The 18,788-nt window shown below is 44.4% G+C and overlaps 1 protein-coding gene across 1 annotated transcript in view; it reads left to right on the top strand.

Annotated features, from left to right (window-relative positions):
* ONECUT2 (one cut homeobox 2) overlaps window positions 1-17,775 on the top strand; it is a 43,661-nt gene extending 25,886 nt beyond the window's left edge. The window contains exon 2 of the mRNA XM_015122065.3: window positions 15,773-17,775. Coding sequence (XP_014977551.2) covers window positions 15,773-16,059 — 287 coding nt within the window. The 3' untranslated portion in view covers window positions 16,060-17,775. The remainder of the gene's footprint in view (window positions 1-15,772) is intronic.
* The last annotated feature ends 1,013 nt before the right edge of the window (window positions 17,776-18,788 follow it).

Raw genomic sequence — 18,788 nt, 5'->3', positions numbered from 1 at the left:
TTTTTTTAACTTCATATAAACAGACTCACTATATGTGTATTTCTTTGTATCTGATTTCTTTTTTCCAACATTGTCTTCATGCTGTTACGTGTTGCTGCATGTAGTAGCGGTCATTCCTTCTTTTTCATAACTCTATAATATTCCACTAAACTCATATGCCACAATTAATTCTCCTGTCAATGGGCATTTGGATTGTTTCCAGTTTTATTACAGAGCTGCTCTGAACATTCTTGTACATGTACATGCATCCTAATGTACTTAACCATACATTTCTATGGAGTTTTCTTAATTTGAGTTTCTTCAGAAGCAGATCCTGAAACAAGAATTCAAGTAAGGGTAGTTTATTTGAAAGGTGATTCCAGAAAACACTAGTAAAAGATTGGAGAAGCAAGACAGAGAAGGGAAGAAGCCCAGTAAGAGTCACTTGCATGAAACACATTACTAGAGTGGGCAACTGGAGCTTAATCCTGCTGAGTAACTCTGTGAAACTCCATAGAAAACATGCCTTAGAGTTGTTCCAGCTGAAGAACAAGGGTGCTGGGGTATTTAACTGGCAGCTCCAATCATTCACTAATTGAGGGAATCTCCTGGACCCTTCCCCAGCCCTTCTGGCCTGCACTGCATGTGGGCATGCACTGCATGTGGGCATGCACTGCATGTGGGCCTGCACTGCATGTGAGCCTGCTCTGGCAGCCAGAGAAAGCCCTCAGGTGAAGAGCTGAAGGTACTGGCAGTTAGAAGTTGGGCTGGCGTGCCCCACAGTGGTGAAGGCCAAGAGAGTGTGGCAGCACATGACAGAGTTTGCTATAAGAGAGTCTTTCCATGCGCAGAATTTCTGGATCATAGGGCACATATATATTCAACCATTGTGGATACTGCCAAACAGTCTTCCAATCTGTTGTCCCATTTTGCGCTCTCACCAGCAGCCTAGGAGAACTCCCATGGGGTTGTGTCCTTGCTGGCTCTTGGTATTGACTTTTACATTTAAGCCATTTTGGTAGGTGTGTAATGTTGTCTAATTTGCAGTTCCTGGATTACTGATAATTTTGAGCATCTTTTCATGTAATTTTTGAAAATTTGGATTTCTTCTGTGAAGTGCCTATTCAAGTCTCTGGCCTGTTTTTCTATTGGAATGTTTGGCATTTCCTTATTGATTTCCAGAAGATTTTATATATTCTGGATTCAGGCCCTGTGGCAGTCATATGTGTTGAAAATATCTGTGGCTCTCCTTTTTACTATCATTCGTGTCTTTTGAAAAACAGAAGTTCTTAAATTTTTTTAAGAGACAGGGTCTCACTCTGTCACCTAGGCTGGAGTATAGTGGCATGATCATAGCTCGCTGCAGCTTTCACCTTCTGGGCTCAAGCAGTCCTCCTGCCTCAACCTTCCAAGTAGCTGGGACTACTATAGGTATACACCACCACTGCCGGCTAACTTCTTAAAATTAGTTTTTGTGGAGACAGGGTCTCACTATGTTGCCCAGGAGAAGTTCTTAATTTTCATGAATATATAAATATTTTTCCTTTAGGGTAGTACTTTTTGAGTACTAAGAAACCTTTCCTGTGATTATGAAGAATTACCCTATGTTATTTTCTTTTTCTTTTTTTTTTTTTTTTTTTTTTGAGACAGAGTTTTGCTCTTGTTGCCCAGGCTAGAGAGCAATGGTTCAATCTTGGCTCACTGGAACCTCCGCCTCCTGGGTTCAAGGGATTGTCCTGCCTCAGCCTCCTGAGTAACTGGGACTACAGGCATCTGCCACTGCACCTGGCTAATTTTTGTATTTTTAGTTGACATGGAGTTTCACTGTGTTGGCCAGGCTGATCTTGAACTCCTGACCTCAAGTGATCTGCCCGCCTCAGCCTCCCGAAGTACTGGGATTACAGGCATGAGCCACCGTACTCGGCCTACCCTATGTTATTTTCTAAAAACTTTATTGTTTTGCCATCCATACTAAGATCTGTAATCCATGTAGAGCTTATTTTTTGTGTATGACATGAGGTAGGGATCAAGAATTACATCGTGCCACGATGCCTATCCAGTTATTCCAGCTCCGTTACAGGAGAGAACACATGTTCCTCATGTTCTGCATATCCAATCTTGTCATTGAATCCAGTGTCCATATGTGTATGGAGCTGTTTCTGGGTTTCTGCTCTTTTCCACTGGTCTGGCGTTGTATGTCCTTGTTGCAGTATTATACCATCCGTTGTAGCCTCATTAAAGATCTTGGTAGTTGAAACAGAAAGTTGTCCTACATTGTTCTTTTTCATCTAGAATAGCTTAACTATTCTTTGATTTTTCTGCATTCCCAGTTAAATTTCAGAGTCAGCTTGTTAAACTCAAGCTTTCCTTTCAAGAGGAAAGGAAAGAAAGAAGGAAGGAAGAGAGGGAGAGAAATCTGCTGGGATTCTGATTAGAGATTTTATTGTACCTGTAGATCAATATGGAAAGAATTAAAACTCTTTACAATATTGAGTTTTCCAGTCAATTTACTTAGGTGTTCTTTAATTTCTCTAACAAAGTTTTGTAGTTTTCCCTGTCAAAGTCTTATATACCTATTGCTAGATGTATTCTATGTACATTCTTGATGTTTTGATCCTATTGTAAATGATATCATTTTCATTTACTGTTTGATGTGTTATAGAGAAATACAATCAATTTTGTCTACTGACTTGAGTCTTAGAATCTTACTAAATTCTCATACTAATTCTAACAGTTCATCTTGTATTCTCTTGGATTTTTAAGTACACACAATCAATATTGATTTTCTGTATTCATCTTGAAACTGGCCACCTTACTGAACTTTCTTATTAGTTCTAGTAATTTGCCTTTCAAAATCTGAGTTTTCTAGGTTACAAAACCAAAAAAAAAAAAAAAAGCCCTCATATTAACTTATAATTACGAGGATTCTGTTTCTGGCTGAAGACACTGTTAAGTAAAAGAAGTATGGAGTCACACTACCTGAATTTGAATCCCAGCCCATTATTTACTATGTAATTTTAAGTAATTTTCTTAATCCTCTGTATGTTGGTATCATTAATTATAAGCTGCCTCATAGGGTGGTTGTAAAAATTAAATGAGTTTATACACTTAGAATTGTGCCTGTCAAATAGTAAGCACTCAACTTATATAAGCTTTTGCCATTTCATCAGTTTCCTAAATTCCTTTATAAATTTTCTTTCTAAATTTTCACTTCTTATTTATTTTTTCTTATTTTATTGTATTGGCTCCTTTTCCGATATAACACTGAATCATAGTGGTGCTTATACACCTCATCTGAAATTTTAACACTTTGAAACATTTCTTTCTAGTTTTTTTTGTTGTTGTTATTTTTTGGGTTTTGGTTTTTTTAACAGGCATGTTGTTTTGTTTTGCTTTTCATGTTTGATGTATCTGAAATTGTCTTTGACTGGACTTCTGAATCTGGTGGTAAACTATGCAAGACAGAGATACTTTTCCAAAGGAATGTCTTTTGTTCAAACTGTATTATTCACATAAAGATGAAAAGTAATGATGAAACAATTTGTTTTTAAACATCGCGATTTGGTTGTGAATGGAGACACCGATCCTTTCTCCTTCCTGCAGATTCATTAGTGTAGTCTTAACGAAGAGGTGCTCTTCATTCATGTAATAAAACGTTTTAGGATGTTTGGAATGAGCTCAGGGATATTTGTAGCCACATAGGGCTGTTGGCCAATTCTTTTTTAAGACAATATCACATTCTTGAGCTTTTAAGTTTGATTAAATTCTTAGTAAGCTAGAGTATGTCTTCAAGTTAGTTTTCTTTTCATAGAAAGCCTATAGCTAGAATTTTTGAGTCATTAAATAACTAAGAAAGCCTTTCTACAGGAAAGACCACCTGAACTGCATAAAATTCTAGCATTACCTCCACAGTGTCAGTTTTGCTCTTAATTTCCTCCAGTGCCACTACTGTATTTCTCATTTTCTTGCAAAGTTTAAAAATCTTACTCCTCTTTTTTTGGGGGGCAGTGGGGAGAGGGTTGTTTGTTTGTTTTGAGACAGGGTCTCGTTCTGTCACCCAGGCTGGAGTGCAGTGGCATGATTGCGGCTCACCACAGCCTCAACCCCCTGGGCTCAATCCTTCTCCCTGCTTCAGTCTCCTGAGTAGCTGGGACCACAGGTGCACACTACCCACGCCTGGCTAATTTTTGTACTTTCTGTAGATACAGGGTTTCACCATGTTGCCCAGGCTGGTCACAAATTCCTGAGCTCAAGCAATCCACCTGCCTTGGCCTCCCAAAGTGCTGGGATTACAGGCATGAGCCACATCCTCTAGCCCATCTTTTATCTTACTACTTTTTCATGAATATGGTTACTTACAAATGGCTGTCTGTTTTCTTCTTAATAATTTTCTGTTTCTGTTTCATAAAAGCCACCTCTTTTGCATCATATCGTTATATCAAATGATTCTCTAAAATGTTCTTTAAGTTTCTAGAAGATATTATCGGTTACATTTTCTCTGGTTTTCGGATGAGGATCCCTTTTTGTCTTCTACTAGTTTTTCAATTGTCTCTTTCGTCCTGTTTATTCATTCTCAAATGAGAAGAGACTCATTCTGGCTTGCCATGGTCAATAGAAAGGGTGTATGTTTTGCTCATGACCTCCTTTCTGGACGTTAGTGCACTCATTCTCTAAGCCCTATACTAAATCTTAGCCAGTTGATACACCTAACCAAGCCTCCATCTAACCAGCTTCCTTGTTGTGTGGCCCTGCTGAACTGATGTGCACTCATCTTCTGCATCCGATCCTGGGATACTGAAAAGCTGATCAAATGGAATACACATGACAACCCCCAGTATACTGCACGTCGAGGGTTCCTCTTGTCCCTGTGCTCACACTGAGTGCTCTGGAAACTACTTCTCTGAGGAAGTGATGTACCAGCCTTGGTGTCCCTCCTCTACCCTGCAATTTTTTTTTCCTAGTTGTTTTCTGAGAGTTGCAGTTCTTAACTGGCAGGCGGAAGGGAGTGGGGAGCACTCTGGCTCTTTCAAAAGGCAGCACCTACCAAGTAGACGGATGGCTGCTGAATTTAAATTTCTTAACAGTTAGAGGACACAGGTGTTATTTTTTCAATCCTGATGTCCCTTTTCAACCTATTTCCATTGGCCTTGTGTTTAGGTAAAAATTCTCCAGACCTCCCAAAACAGACTGACTGCAGTCCTAGATTTTGGTGTGCTAAGTTTTATGTTTCGTTATAGGACTTCGAGACGATTTTACTAGGAAGTTGAAGAAGCTGCCCCATGCTCTCCTAGCCATTTTAAGCAAGATGTAATATCTGGAATTAAATATTTGTTTTTAGCAATTCACCACTTCCTGGATGGCTTGCAAGAATGCAGCTTGGCAGCAGAGCTAAAGATCCCTCTTTGCCAGGCTTCTGCATAGGCAGAAGAGATGACCAGGAACTGTGATTTCAAAGGCTGAGTGCCCCAAATGATTTATTCTGATAGGAAGGTGGGACATAAAAACCCCACTGGACTAGACAGGAGGGAATATGGGTTCTCAGGGCTGTGTCACTGCATAGGTGACCTAGCTGGGGTTCTGATCTCTTATTTCTAAAAACAAAGTTAGACCAAGTGCTCTTTAAAATCCTGCCTTTCTAGAAGTCTGTGGTTTTACCAGCTGGCCTGGACCATCTGCTATTAGAAGCCTGTTCTTTGAGGCTTCTCATGTTTGTTAGCGCCTCTGCTGGAGGAAGGTAAGAGGAAGGTAAGAGGTTGTTAGCGCCTCTGCTGGAGGGAGGTAAGAGGTTCATCTCCACTTGGTGTGCAGGCTCCAGTGTGCTTCCTACAGGCAGCACCTGTGGGCAGCTACGGGGGCCTGAACCTTCCCCTGGGAGATTTGCCCGCCGGGGGCACTCTGGGCCTTTGTCAGGCCCCGCCTCCATATAACAAAGTTGTGAGACATCCAAGAGCCCTCATTTCCTGAGTCCCCTTCAGTGACTTTGTATTGAAAGTAAAAACAGAGACAGGAAATACAACTTGTTTTTTTCAGAGAATGTCTTTGAAGTTTGGGAACGCAGAATGGTCACTGTGCAGTCTGCCTCCATCCGACAGTAAGTGGACACTGGGGAGTTGCTCTAACGCTTGTCAAGACCAGCTTGCTCAACACCCAAGTGAAAGCAGAGGCGGCGGTGTGGAGAAAGAGCAGAGATTTGCCGTTTATCATCCACGTTTCCTTTTTTTTTTTTTTTTTTTTTTTCCCCAGACGGAGTCTCTCTCTGTCGCCCCGGACTAGAGTGCAGTGGGCAATCTTGGCTCACTGCAAGCTCGGTCTCCTGGGTTCGTGCCATTCTCCTGCCTCAGCCTCCTGTGTAGCTGGGACTATAGGCGCCCGCCACCACGCCCAGCTAATTTTTGTATTTTTAGTAGAGACGGGGTTTCACCGTGTTAGCCAGGATGGTCTCGATCTCCTGACCTCGTGATCCACCCACCTCAGTCTCCTAAAGTGCTGGGATTACAGGCCTCATAAGCCACCATACCCAGCCCTTTTTTTTTTTTTTTTAAAGACAGAGTCTTGCTCTGCCACCCAGGTGGGAGTGCAGAGTGGCGTGATCTTGGCTCACTGCAATCTCCGCCTCCCGGGTTCAAGTGATTCTCCTGCCTCAGCCTCTCGAGTACCTGGGATTACAGGCACATGCTACCACACCCGGCTAATTTTTTTGATTTTTAGTAGAGATGGGGTTTCACCATGTTGGTCATGATGGTCTCGATCTCCTGACCTCGTGATCTGCCCGCCTCAGCCTCCCAAAGTGGTGGGGTTACAAGCGTGAGCCACCTCGCCTGGCCTATCATCCACATTTTCTAGACGAGTGTAAGAGTGTACTACAGGAAATCCCCCCAGGGTCAGAGATTTGTCCTGTGTCAGAGGTGAAGCCCAAGACACAGCTCACACCAACATTCCAGGGCAGTGCCAAGCCTCCCAGGCTCCAGGCAGCTCAGAACTTGGGGACTTTACCCTCACCCTCCAGCATCTCCAGAATGAGGGGAGTGTATATGTGTGCATCGCGCATGGCCCCTTTTGCCTTCTTGTTCCTTCTCTCTCCTCTCTCCTTTTTCGTCTTGCTCCGCCATTCTCCCGCCCACAGTATCTGCTCTAATAAGCCAAGCGGCAGTGCTCCAACTAGCCCATAGGCGGTTCACACTGGAGTACCTTGTGCAGGATAATTTGCCAAATGGGTTAGAGGTCTGTCTTGCCAGGGCTGTGCATACACCCACAATTAGAAGGGAGTGAAAGGAGGAGGGGAGCCTAACAACCAAGAATGGCTCCACATCCATTTGCACAGCATCCACCCCGTCTCTGCCCTTGGCCTCCCAAATGGATGTTGGTCTGGGCATCACTGGCTCCACTGCCTGTGTGTATTGGCATCTGGTACATGAAGACCAAGTTTCTGAGGAAAGCCAGCTCTCAACCTTGAAACAAAGGCATTAGGTTTCTCGTCTCACTCAGATCAGGCACGTTTGGAGAAATGAGGGCCAAGTTAGAGTTTAGTTCTAGGGGTGGTTGGAGGCAGAGGGCAGGTTCATGGTACTGGCTCCATGGTCATCTGAACCTAAGTGACCTTTGGTGATGCATCAGAAATCACAATGAAGCAAGGAAACCTGCAAGGCATCTAACTGGGAACTATGTATAGTTTCCAAAATTTAGGGAGCACAAAATAATCCAATAAAGATTTTAAGACAGCCCCTCCCCCCGCATCAAGGCCTGGCTCCTCCCAAGTGGGTGATCAGTGCTTCTGGCACCAGCTGGCCCTGAGTGGTCAGTGGAGCTGCTTAGAACCTGAGCCCCAAGTTTTGTGTGTTAGGCCCCCGCTCCCAAGGTCCCTGTGGCAATGTGCTGGCACCTAATTATTTGCGGACCCTGAGAAGCATGCATTGCTGAGATTTACCAGCATTTATGACTTACTGAACATCAAATATTTATTAGCAGAGGGTACAGTTCTTCTATTTTCTTTCTTCCTTGTTTGAATTCAAGGAATCTTATGGTTTTTATTTTAAAGGCTCTTGATCATGCAGATTCATTCCAAAGGAAGGGTGCTCTCCTGGACACCATCACCTCTCCATAGTCTTGTCATTCTATCAGTACTGAAGGGCCACCAGTTCACAGCAGGGAAGTAAAGGGGGGTTATTTCCATTCTTCTTACCTCAAACACCTATAGGTTTCTTAGGGAACAAGCCCAGAGGTACAAATGTGAACCTACTTTTGTAATTGATTTTTCCAACATAACCCCAATTGAGTGCCTTAGTTAATCTTTCCAACAGAACTGCAGCCCCTATGTCCTCCCGGGAGAGTGCCCTCCTTAGTGGAAAGGGTCATGCTCTCCACTTTGCACAAGCCTTCCTAGGAGGGGAGCTGCGAGCTCTTCAGCTGAAAGGTGAAAAGGCCTCTTCTGCAGGCATACTTTTCAAACCTGTATCCTTGGAGGCTGAGTGTTTGCTGACAAATGCACACCCTAGATGGTCTCTCTCCCTGCCCCCACCCTTGCCCTGGCAAGATCACATTGAACTATTGAGGGAAAGTATTTACCGAATGCAGGGAGAATAGAGCACGTCTGCATTATTTATGAGGGGCTAACAATGCCCATCATATGTAGAAAGTATTTGGACATAAATTAGTGATGTGAGGAAACTCCAGTGGCCCAAAACCTATTAGCATCTCTGACACATATGTAAAAACACGTCGTAGTCTAACCTCTTATATGAGGCTGGGAACTGGCTATGAGACAGCCTCACAAAGAAAACAAACATCTTTAACCTTTTGTTTGCCATTAGCCCTCTGGGCAGTTTGTCTACTATTAAGTAAGACTTGGAATCATGAATTCTTAACCTCTCCTCACACACCTTCTTTCTGCTTTCTCTAAGGAAGGAAGGAAGAATGTGCACATTTCCTGAGTGTCTATTGTGTGCGAAGTGTTACAGCAAACCTCTTGATGTCCTGGAGTGCTGGGCACCCCCACTCTATAGGATCAGGAAACTAAGGCTCACAGTCCTGCAGCTGATAAGTGGCTGACAGGGAGTCGGAAACAGGGTCTTGGCTTCCATCTGGGCTTCTTACAGTCCATTTGACTCACCCCTGGGCAGGAAGGCAAAGGTCGTTCTTGGCTTCTGTATCAGTTCTCTGTCACCACAATAATGCTGCAAAACATAGAACCACAACATGGGTGGTATAAAACAATAAAAATCTATTTTTGCCCAGAAGCCTGTTTGTTGGCTGGGTGTGTCTGCTGATACAGGCTGTGCTTGGCTAATCTCAGCTGGACTCAAGTGTGCATCTTTGTTCAACTGCTGGGTCAGCTGGGGCTGGCCCGTCAAGGATGGCCTGGGCCAGGACAGCCCATCCAAGTTGAGTGGGGAGTTTCAGTTCCAGGGCAGCGAGGACTGGAGGATTCTGACCCATTGTTGAGTTGCTCTTACTTCACAGGCTTCCCAGAAACTGTGGAGGCTGGGAAGGGGTTTTCCAAGATCAAATCCAGGATCCGGTGCTAATTGGGTCACCCTAAAGAAACCCGTTTCCTTCACCAAGAATAAAATGGGAATCCATACCTCTGCCCCACCTTCCTGTCAAAGATGTTGTGGAAAGAAATTCCCAGTGGGGGATCCAGACTTTGGCTTCAGCTGGGACTCACCTCACTGTGCCTTCAGTTCACTATGTGAAACTGACAACCCTGGACTGAACAAAACACTGAGGTTCTATGGCTCCGTGAGGAGGACCAAGCTAAGAGAGACAAAAGATGTTCAGGTGCCTTGAAGAGCTAGCACCACTGCACCTGTGGAACCAGGTGTCAAGGTGACATATGATTCCAGGGTAATTCCCCAACCTGTATCTGCCTCCCTGAACCAACCAGATACCGTCCCCCTTACCTTACCCTCCACACCACACACACGCAACCGAAGTCACCCTACCCTGTCTCCGGGAATGGGCCCTCCCTCATCTCTCTCCTTGCTTCCCCTCCCCACGAGCACAGAGGCCCTGGCTTCCAACACCCCATTATTGCTCAGCATCCAAATAGCCAAAGACCTTGGTTACTAGAAGGAAAATGCATGATGGGTGAAAAGCAGCCTTTCTGGCCAGAGAAGCTACTCGGTTACTGACCACGCAGTTGGCGGCAAGGCCCCTTCCCAAGCTGAGAGAGAAGGGAGAGCGCAGGACCCCACGGGGCCTTGCCTGTCCCCTGTGATGTTCTGTGGTCTCACACAATCCCTCACCCTGTCCTGCCTCCCTTTGCATCCTCTCTGGAGGGGAATCATCCCTGGCTTGATGAGCATTGCGGCACTACTCTGATCACACACCTTTGTGCTCCCCGTGGGTAGGCGATGGACGGGGCCAGGGCCAGTTAGTCCGGGTGTCAGAGGGCAGCTGAGCTCCTAGAACACCCAGGAGCAGCCACTCTGGAGGCAAAGTAGACCTGGCCGCAGGATTGGTTTGGGATGGGGAAGGCACGGAGAAAGGGTCAGTTGTGAAGACATTGTCTCTCTCCAGGTTAGAGCTGGGGAAGATCAGCTATGGGGAGCAGCACATTCTTAGAAGTGCACTTTCTTTTTTTTTTTTTTTTTTTTTTTTTTGAGGCGGAGTCTCGCTCTGTCGCCCAGGCTGGAGTGCAGTGGCCGGATCTCAGCTCACTGCAAGCTCCGCCTCCCGGGTTCACGCCATTCTCCTGCCTCAGCCTCCCGAGTAGCTGGGACTACAGGCGCCCGCCACCTCGCCCGGCTAGTTAGAAGTGCACTTTCTTTGTCCTGTTTCTGACCTCCTGAGGGACAAAAGTCCAGTGGCCGCCAGGGAGAAAGCAAGTTGGTGTCTCAAGATCTCAGAGAGGGTTTGTGCCCGAGGCCAGGGCTTCCCTTATCTTACCCTGGGAACCCAGTGGTTTGAAAAATTTATCTACCAAGGAACCTATATTTTTAGGCAGTAGCTGTCTGCCATCCTTGTCAATCACAGATTATACACAGATGTGTACATGCCTGCCAGTACGAGGTCCTGGGCCACAGGACAAAACCAGCATGACCAATCTGAGTCAATATTATTTATTTCAGAAAGTGGGGAAAGGCACTATAACCTGCATAGGTAGCCTTATTGTAGGTAAACAAATGACTCCTCTTCGTCTTTGAAATGGAAGCGAGTGCTTGGCGTTCCACGTGGTCCTACATAGGACCTGCTTCCCTGTGAGAGGGAGGGAGGTCAAGAATGGCTGAGGGCTTTTGGGGTCTACACCCACCTCCCCATCAGGCAGTGGCACATCAGCTCCTGACATGCCCTCCCTGCTTTCCTCCTAAAAGAGAGAGGAGAAGAAACAGATCCAAATGGTCTAGACAGGGCTGGGCTAACCTCGCACCTTCCATGGCAGAACTGGCTTTCAGCAGCTGGAGTCCAGGAGACCCTGACCAGCCTGTGACTGTGTCAAGACCGAATCCATCAGTGCCACTGGAACACCTGCTGTTTTGTTGGGTTTCTGTTGCATCTTTGGGTTGGAGGGAGCTATTGACACTTTCCTAGCTGTTCAAAAATGGGCACATGTCAACTATAGAGTGTAGTAACTGAACAGCACCAAAGTCATTTGTGCTCTGCTTGTGCCTGCAAGCACACCTGGCTCCACAGCCCGGGTCTGAGGATGCTGAGGTCAAAGCCTCACGCCAGCTCCCAGATGTCATCGGATCTGTCTAGTTTTTCTTAGACTTTCAAGGCAGGTGTTCTCCTTCCTGTTCTTATTTTCCTTTAGCTCCTGACCAACTGCTTTTGTCAAAATCAATGGCTGGCAATTGCTAGCTATAAAACCCTGCGCAACATATGGACATACTGCCTCATTATTTGGAGTATTTGGACTTGCCATACACTTCTAGACTGCAAGCTATAGCTTTGCATTTGCTGCTGTGGCATCTGGTGGCTTCCGAAGGCTGTTGGGAAGGCATAGGCAGGATGTATTGATCTGCGCTCTCTGTGCAGTTTGTCTTTAAAATTTCACGTTAAGTCTTTAAAATTTTTTCTTACATTAAATATGTGTGTATACATATCTATTTAATTTTAAATATATATATCTCACACAAAATAGAATCTGACAAGCCAATGTAAACCTGTACCCACACTGTCTAATCACCCTATTAAAAGCACAAATACAGCATTATCTGAAGAATAATCAATATTGGTATGAAAATTGAGAGCTATGTGGTTAATCCAAAGGAGCGTGAATTGACAGAGGATCTCAGCCAATGTTTGCAGGAGATATTTGCCTGGATTTTGTTATCAGGAGATTATCATGCTTCACTATTTATTCAGAATCCTCCAGATGAAGGCTTGGCACCAGTTGTCCCCGGGGTAGGGTCAGGGACGGTTGTCCAGGGACCTGAAGTGGCAGTAGGGGCAAGCAGAGTGACTTCTACATCTTAAAAGGGGCTGCAGAGGTTTATAGAAGCACAGATTCCAGAACCTCGCCCCACATGGTGAAAATCAGAATTTCTGGGGATGGAGACCCAGAGGCTGCCCTGCAAAGAGGTCCCCTCTGATGTGCAGTCGGGTATGGGTCCCGTTCCCTCCGAGAGAAATGTTTGTTCTTTCTTTCCCCGGGTCTGCAGCAAACCTGGGATGTGGTGTCAGTGCCTTCACTTATACTCCAAGGTCTCCATGTATTTCCTTTTTAAATGAAAATCATTTTGCCTGATTTGCCTAGCTCAGAGTTACTGGGGTAATACAATGGGAAGGAAAGTGTGAAGTGAAGATGTACCTGTTATCTCACTTAAGCCTCTTTAGAGTTGAGCAATTATTTCCTTATTCAGATGAGGAACACAGGCACCAAGAGGCTAAGTAATTTGCAAGGCCCCAGGTCTTAGAGGTGGGGAAGCCCAGGTTTGAATCCAGAGCTTTCCATTGCATAACATGCTCCTCTGAGACTAGAAATCAGGCAGACCCTTGCAGCTCAAATTGAGGCATGTGGACCAGCAGCATCAGCATCACCTGGATGCTAATGAGAAATGCAGAATCCCAGGCCCTGTCCAGGCTGACTACATGAGAATCTGCATTTTGATGAGCGCTCCAGATGATTCCTATGCATCTTAAAGTTTAGCAGCACTGCTGTAGAGGACTTCAGATTGAGCAACAGAGAGTAGACCTCAAAATAAGGTTCCCCTGCAAAGGTTATTTTTGTTTGTTACCACCACACAGAAATCATCAGAATCCAACAAAAATATGAAGTCCTCACAGGAATGAGCAAAAAAGGAATCATTACCAGTAAGCTGTTGGAAGAAGGATGGCAGTGAGCAGTCTTAGCCCTTCCTGTCTGAGCTCCCATTGCAGGGGAAGTGCTCCTCATTCGAGAAAGTCAAAATGCCCCAAGAGAATGAGTTTTAAGATGAAAACAAATTGTTTTTATGTGGATGTGTTGTGTGTGTTTAATTTTTGAAGACAATATGAATACTTTTAGAAATGAGAGGAGGAAAAATCGGGAAGAAAGAGTTTAGCCAAGCTGATACAGCCTAGCAGCTTTACCATTCAGGAGCTCACCTCTTCCTGCCTTTTGAGAGTATCAGTGCATTTTGATTATTTCGGGAGTGACTCCTTTATATTACTTTATAGCACACGGTATCCAGCAGGGAGGGCGGCCAGTTAGGTAGAAGGAAATTCAGCTTCCAAGTATCTCTCCCATAAGTGTTTGTCCTCAGGTTAAATCCTGTCTTAGTCTGTTAAGGCTCCAGTAACAATCACAACAATAAAATACCATGACTTACCGCTTATAAACAACAGAAGTTTGTTTCTCACACTTCTGGAGGCTAGGACGTCCAAGATTAAGGTGCCAGCGGATTCAGTGTTGGGCAATAGTCTGGGTCCTGGTTCATAGAGAAGTCTTTCTCACTGTGTCCTCCCATGGTGGAAGGGGCAAGAGGTCTCCCTCAGGCTTATTTTATAAGGGCACTAACCCTATTCATGAGGGCTCTAACTTCCGGCCCAGTCACCTCCCAAAGGCCCCACCTCTTAATACCATGACCTTGGATGTTAGGATTGCAACATATGAATTTTTGGGGGGGACATAAACATTCAGACACCGTAGCAGACCCTCCACATAAGATGCTGCCTGCAGAACACAATTAGGAAATGCTGTGCCCAAAAGCCAGGAAACAAAATATACAAGCCAGGGCTTTGAGAAGCATAGGAAAGCACCTGAGTAGCACCCTGGGTGCCAGGCTTGGGGGAATGTCAGTCCAGTGCAAAGGGATTCTCAACCTCTGGCCAGAATATCCAGTGGGATGGATTCTGAGGATGACTGCCCTATCTGGGCCTCTGCTCCTTCCTGGCCTTTCCCCAGTTCTTTCTCTTGAGGCCACATTCTCACCACACCCCTAGGGGAGCTGGGACTTATTTCAAGTGATTTTTTTTTTTTTTTTTTTTTTTTTTTTGAGATGGAGTCTCGCCCTGTCACCCAGGCTGGAATGCAATAGCGTGATCTTGGCTCACTGCAACCTCCACCTCCTGGGTTCAAGCAATTCTCCTGCCTCAGCATCCCAAGTAGCTGGGATTACAGGTGTGTGCCACCACGCCCAGCTAATTTTTTGTATCTTTAGTAGAGATGAGGTTTCACTATGTTGGCCAGGCTGGTCGCAAACTCCTGACCTCATGATCTGCCTGCCTTGGCCTCCCAAAGTGCTGGGATTACAGGTGTGAGCCACCACACCTGGCCATTTCAGGTGATTGTAACACATGTTCTCATGTTTTAACATTGTGATTTATAATACTGTATTTAATCTTTATGGGTCACTTTTCTGAGCCACCGAACCCATCTGTGAAGTGTACAGATTCCCTGAAAGAGTCAAGAAGTCATTTGTCCTCATTTTCCAAAACATTCATTGTATCCATGGCTCCAGAAAGAATCAGTCAGGAATACTACAGAGGCCCGGTTGCTGCCTTCTAGGAACTTGTAGGCTAAGGGAGAGGTTGTGACACATAATGTCCTTGACTGCATATGTCAACCCAGGCATGGATACTCATTTCTGCTAAATCAAAGAGACTCCACATATACTAACATATCTACAAGCCTGAAGTCCTATTGTAGTGTTGGGCTTCTTCCCCTACCCTCTTCCCCTGCCTTCTTGTACTAGCTTCCAATTTCAAACTAGCCAAATGAGAACTGGCTAAACCAATTTTTCTAGTCTTTCTCTCCCTTGGTCTTCTGTTTTGTTTTGTTCTAATTTTTCAAAAGTCTGGACGAAAGGAATTTGGGTTGGGATAATACCATCATTCTGTCACTTCTAATTTCATTCTGTTAACAATTTTTAGAGTCACCTGGGTAGAAGCTTTGATTTTGAAAAACTACGCACTTTTAAGTTTTGACTCCAGAAGGTAATTTCAACTCAGCTGTAAACAATTCGAGAGGGTGAATATGAAAGAGGAACTGCCTCATCAGGCTTCCCCCACCCCGGGGTCTGGAGTCCTCCCTGCCTTCGTGGCACCTGATTTCGGAAATAGATAATTTCATTTATCTCTGGATAAATGGTATGCTGGAGGAGAGAGGAGGTAAAAGGGAAAGACAACTGCAGTTAGTTCAAAACCAGACTGTGAAACAGCCCTGCTGCTTTCTCCTTTCTCCCATCCCCCACTCACTCACTGATGCCCTCCATCACCCGGAGATTACGGGAAAGGCTGGTTATTGACAGCTGGGCAATTTGCACAATAAAGTTTAACGGTTTACATCTCTCTGTACAACTTTGTCAGTGTTTTCCATGGATCACGTTCTCGGGTGAGCCCACTGACTCCTCTCCTTCTTCTCTTTCCCTTCAAGCGTGCAAACGCAAAGAGCAAGAACCAAACAAAGACAGGAACAATTCCCAGAAGAAATCCCGCCTGGTGTTCACTGACCTCCAACGCCGAACACTCTTCGCCATCTTCAAGGAGAACAAACGCCCGTCGAAGGAGATGCAGATCACCATTTCCCAGCAGCTGGGCCTGGAGCTCACAACCGTCAGCAACTTCTTCATGAACGCCCGGCGCCGCAGCCTGGAGAAGTGGCAAGATGATCTGAGCACAGGGGGCTCCTCGTCCACCTCCAGCACGTGTACCAAAGCATGATGGAAAGACTCTCACTTGGGCACAAGTCACCTCCAAATGAGGACAACAGATACCAAAAGAAAACAAAGGAAAAAGACACCGGATTCCTAGCTGGGGCCCTTCACTGGTGATTTGAAAGCACAATTATCTTGCAAAGAAACTTCTATTCTAGCTGTAATCATAGGCCAGGTGTTCTTTTTTTGTTTTTAATAGCTATGGAGTCCAAGTGCAAGCTGAAAAATTAATCTCTTAGAACCAGACACTGTTCTCAGCATGCTAAGCACCCCAGAAACCCAAATGGGGCCTTCCTGGAGCAAGTTAATTCCAGTATGGTGTCAGCCAGGCTCAGGATTGCTTAAAATGTCATCCGTCCCACTTCAGGTCCTGTCAGCTTCTTGCAGAGTTCCTATGACTAACAATAGGAATTTGGCCTATGTAAGGACTCTGAGTTTAGGCTTCCAAGATACAACAATAAGAGAAGAATCTAGCAACAGGAATGACCTCATTTGTTTTCCACATGCTTAGCCTCATTATACCACGGTATGTCCAAGTTCACAGCCATAACATAAAAAAACATCAGAATGGTAATTACTGAGCACAAGTTTTAAATATGGACGTTAAAAAAAATCCAAGGACCTGTTTTTCCAACCCAGGCATCTTTTCATTAAATGATTTAGAAAGCTTTAAGTTGATCCAGCTTACAATTTTTTTTTTTCTTTACCTCCTGGAAATCTTATGTGGTCTTGGATCCGTCAAAACACCAGTCAGTTCACTTGAGCTCAAAGTATCAAGCACAACAAAGATAAACAGAAGTAAGGAAGGTTCTGGGTTCACCACATCTGCATTTTTACCACATCTGGATTGTGAAGTCATTAGGGAATTGATGAGAATATGGCTTCAAGCACATTTTGCAGTTTGCTACAAATTCTGTTGTACATAATGCAGACGCACACTCAGGAGGCCAATTTAACTGTTAACAGTACATGGAGCAAATGCAGCATTTTAAAAGATCTAGGTTTTTTTAAGATCATTAATGTGTCTTTCTTGGTTGATCAGTCATCTGGTCCCTCCTACTGTGCGTTATGACCACCACGTAATCCATTCCCACTCTTTCTGATTTGGGGTTTTTCCTCATCCATCCCATTTAGTAGGGATGTTTGCCATGTTTTCTAGCAAGAAAAAGAAATCAATCAATCAAACCTGCATACATGTTACTCATGACTGTCATCTAATCCTTAATCTCTTCTGTTGTTGAATCATCCTTGCAAAACAGCTGAATAAATCTGGAGAAAACACAGCACACCAAAGAAGCAGAATACTGCAAACCAAAGACATTTATGACTTGTCATTTTCTAGCCTAAAAATACTGTGATTACTTTTAGAAATCAGAAAACCTCTGCAACTCTGAATGGCATTTGGCGCATCATCGGGCTGAATGGACCAGCTACGCCAGGGACGTTAGCCAAGCCACCCAGGGGAGTGGCTTTGCCACACCCGTTGTCACCTTCCCATAGCAAGTGGAAGAGCGCCCACAGAACTCTGAGAGATTGCGGAGGTCACAATGTGCATATTTACCAGTGAATGGCCCTGGGTGGGGCCACATGGGGGTGTTCAAAGCAAGCCAAACGCTGCAATGATTCTTTACAGACACTTGAGACTGACTTTTTTATGAATTACTTAATCGAAACCAAAGAAACTTTTTCTGCACCTACTTCTGCAACAAACAAAACTGTCCCATTAAAATGAATAAATAAATCTGTAAATCATTGGAAATCACCACCGATAAGAAGGAAGCACGCCAGAAAATAAACGAAAACCAAAAACAAAAAACAGCGAGACACACTGTGTTCAAACAGACCTCTTGGGACATTTTCTGGAAGCAGATTTTAAAGAAAGGGTTGAGACAAAGATAGAAATAAGGAAGAGCCTCAGTGGCTGCTGCTTCATTTGACAACTCACGCGGTAATCTTAAAGTTGAAGATTGTCTTTAATTTGTGCCTATGCAGTTTTTCAAAAGAACACGGAACAGAGCAACAGAAACCTCAACAGCTACAATACCAAAGATGAGGATTTCTCACACCTTTTGTTTCAGTTCATTATCTCCTCTTGCCTGGCTAAAATACTAATAGCGCCATTGATCTGTATAAAGGTAATCAATTATGTTTCTCTGAGCAACAAAAGGAAAGGGCCATTTATTTGATTTTATTGTTTCCCTTTAATTTTGTTTTATGGTTTTTTACCCCAACATGGAATCTCTCAAAAGTTTCCATGGACTCCAAGTTTCAGATGTTGGGATATTGAACAGTTCTCTGCTCAGCAGAGAATAGGGAATAACATTATCACTTGAATGTTCTTTGCTTAACCCTTAGACTTGGTTCCTTCTATGTTCAGAGTCTCATCATCAGGGGAGGGAAAGGGAGTGAGGGTCAGGGATAGGGTTCTTGGTGATGCATCCTCTCCCGAGCCACAGAACCAAAGAGTTTATAGAGGAATTTACAGCCTCGTTTTCACGTGATTGCTACATCCTAACAGGGCTTCATTTGGGGGTGGGGGGAAACATGTAAAAATGATTGCCAGTTTCTACTTTTCTATTAGCTTTTTAAAAATCAGCTGTAAAGTTGCATTTCTAAAGAAAGATATATATAATATATAAAATACATATATAGATCAACTTGACATTGGTGATAACCAAAATTATTGCTGTCCAAATTCATGTCTTGTTTTCGTCCAGTGCTTCATTTGTTAAGTAT

This window comes from Macaca mulatta, chromosome 18 (assembly GCF_049350105.2).
Source record: "Macaca mulatta isolate MMU2019108-1 chromosome 18, T2T-MMU8v2.0, whole genome shotgun sequence".
Classification (NCBI taxonomy): Eukaryota; Metazoa; Chordata; class Mammalia; order Primates; family Cercopithecidae; genus Macaca; species Macaca mulatta.
The sequence above is the reverse complement of the archived record's forward strand: the minus strand, read 5'-3'. Positions and strand labels throughout refer to the sequence as shown.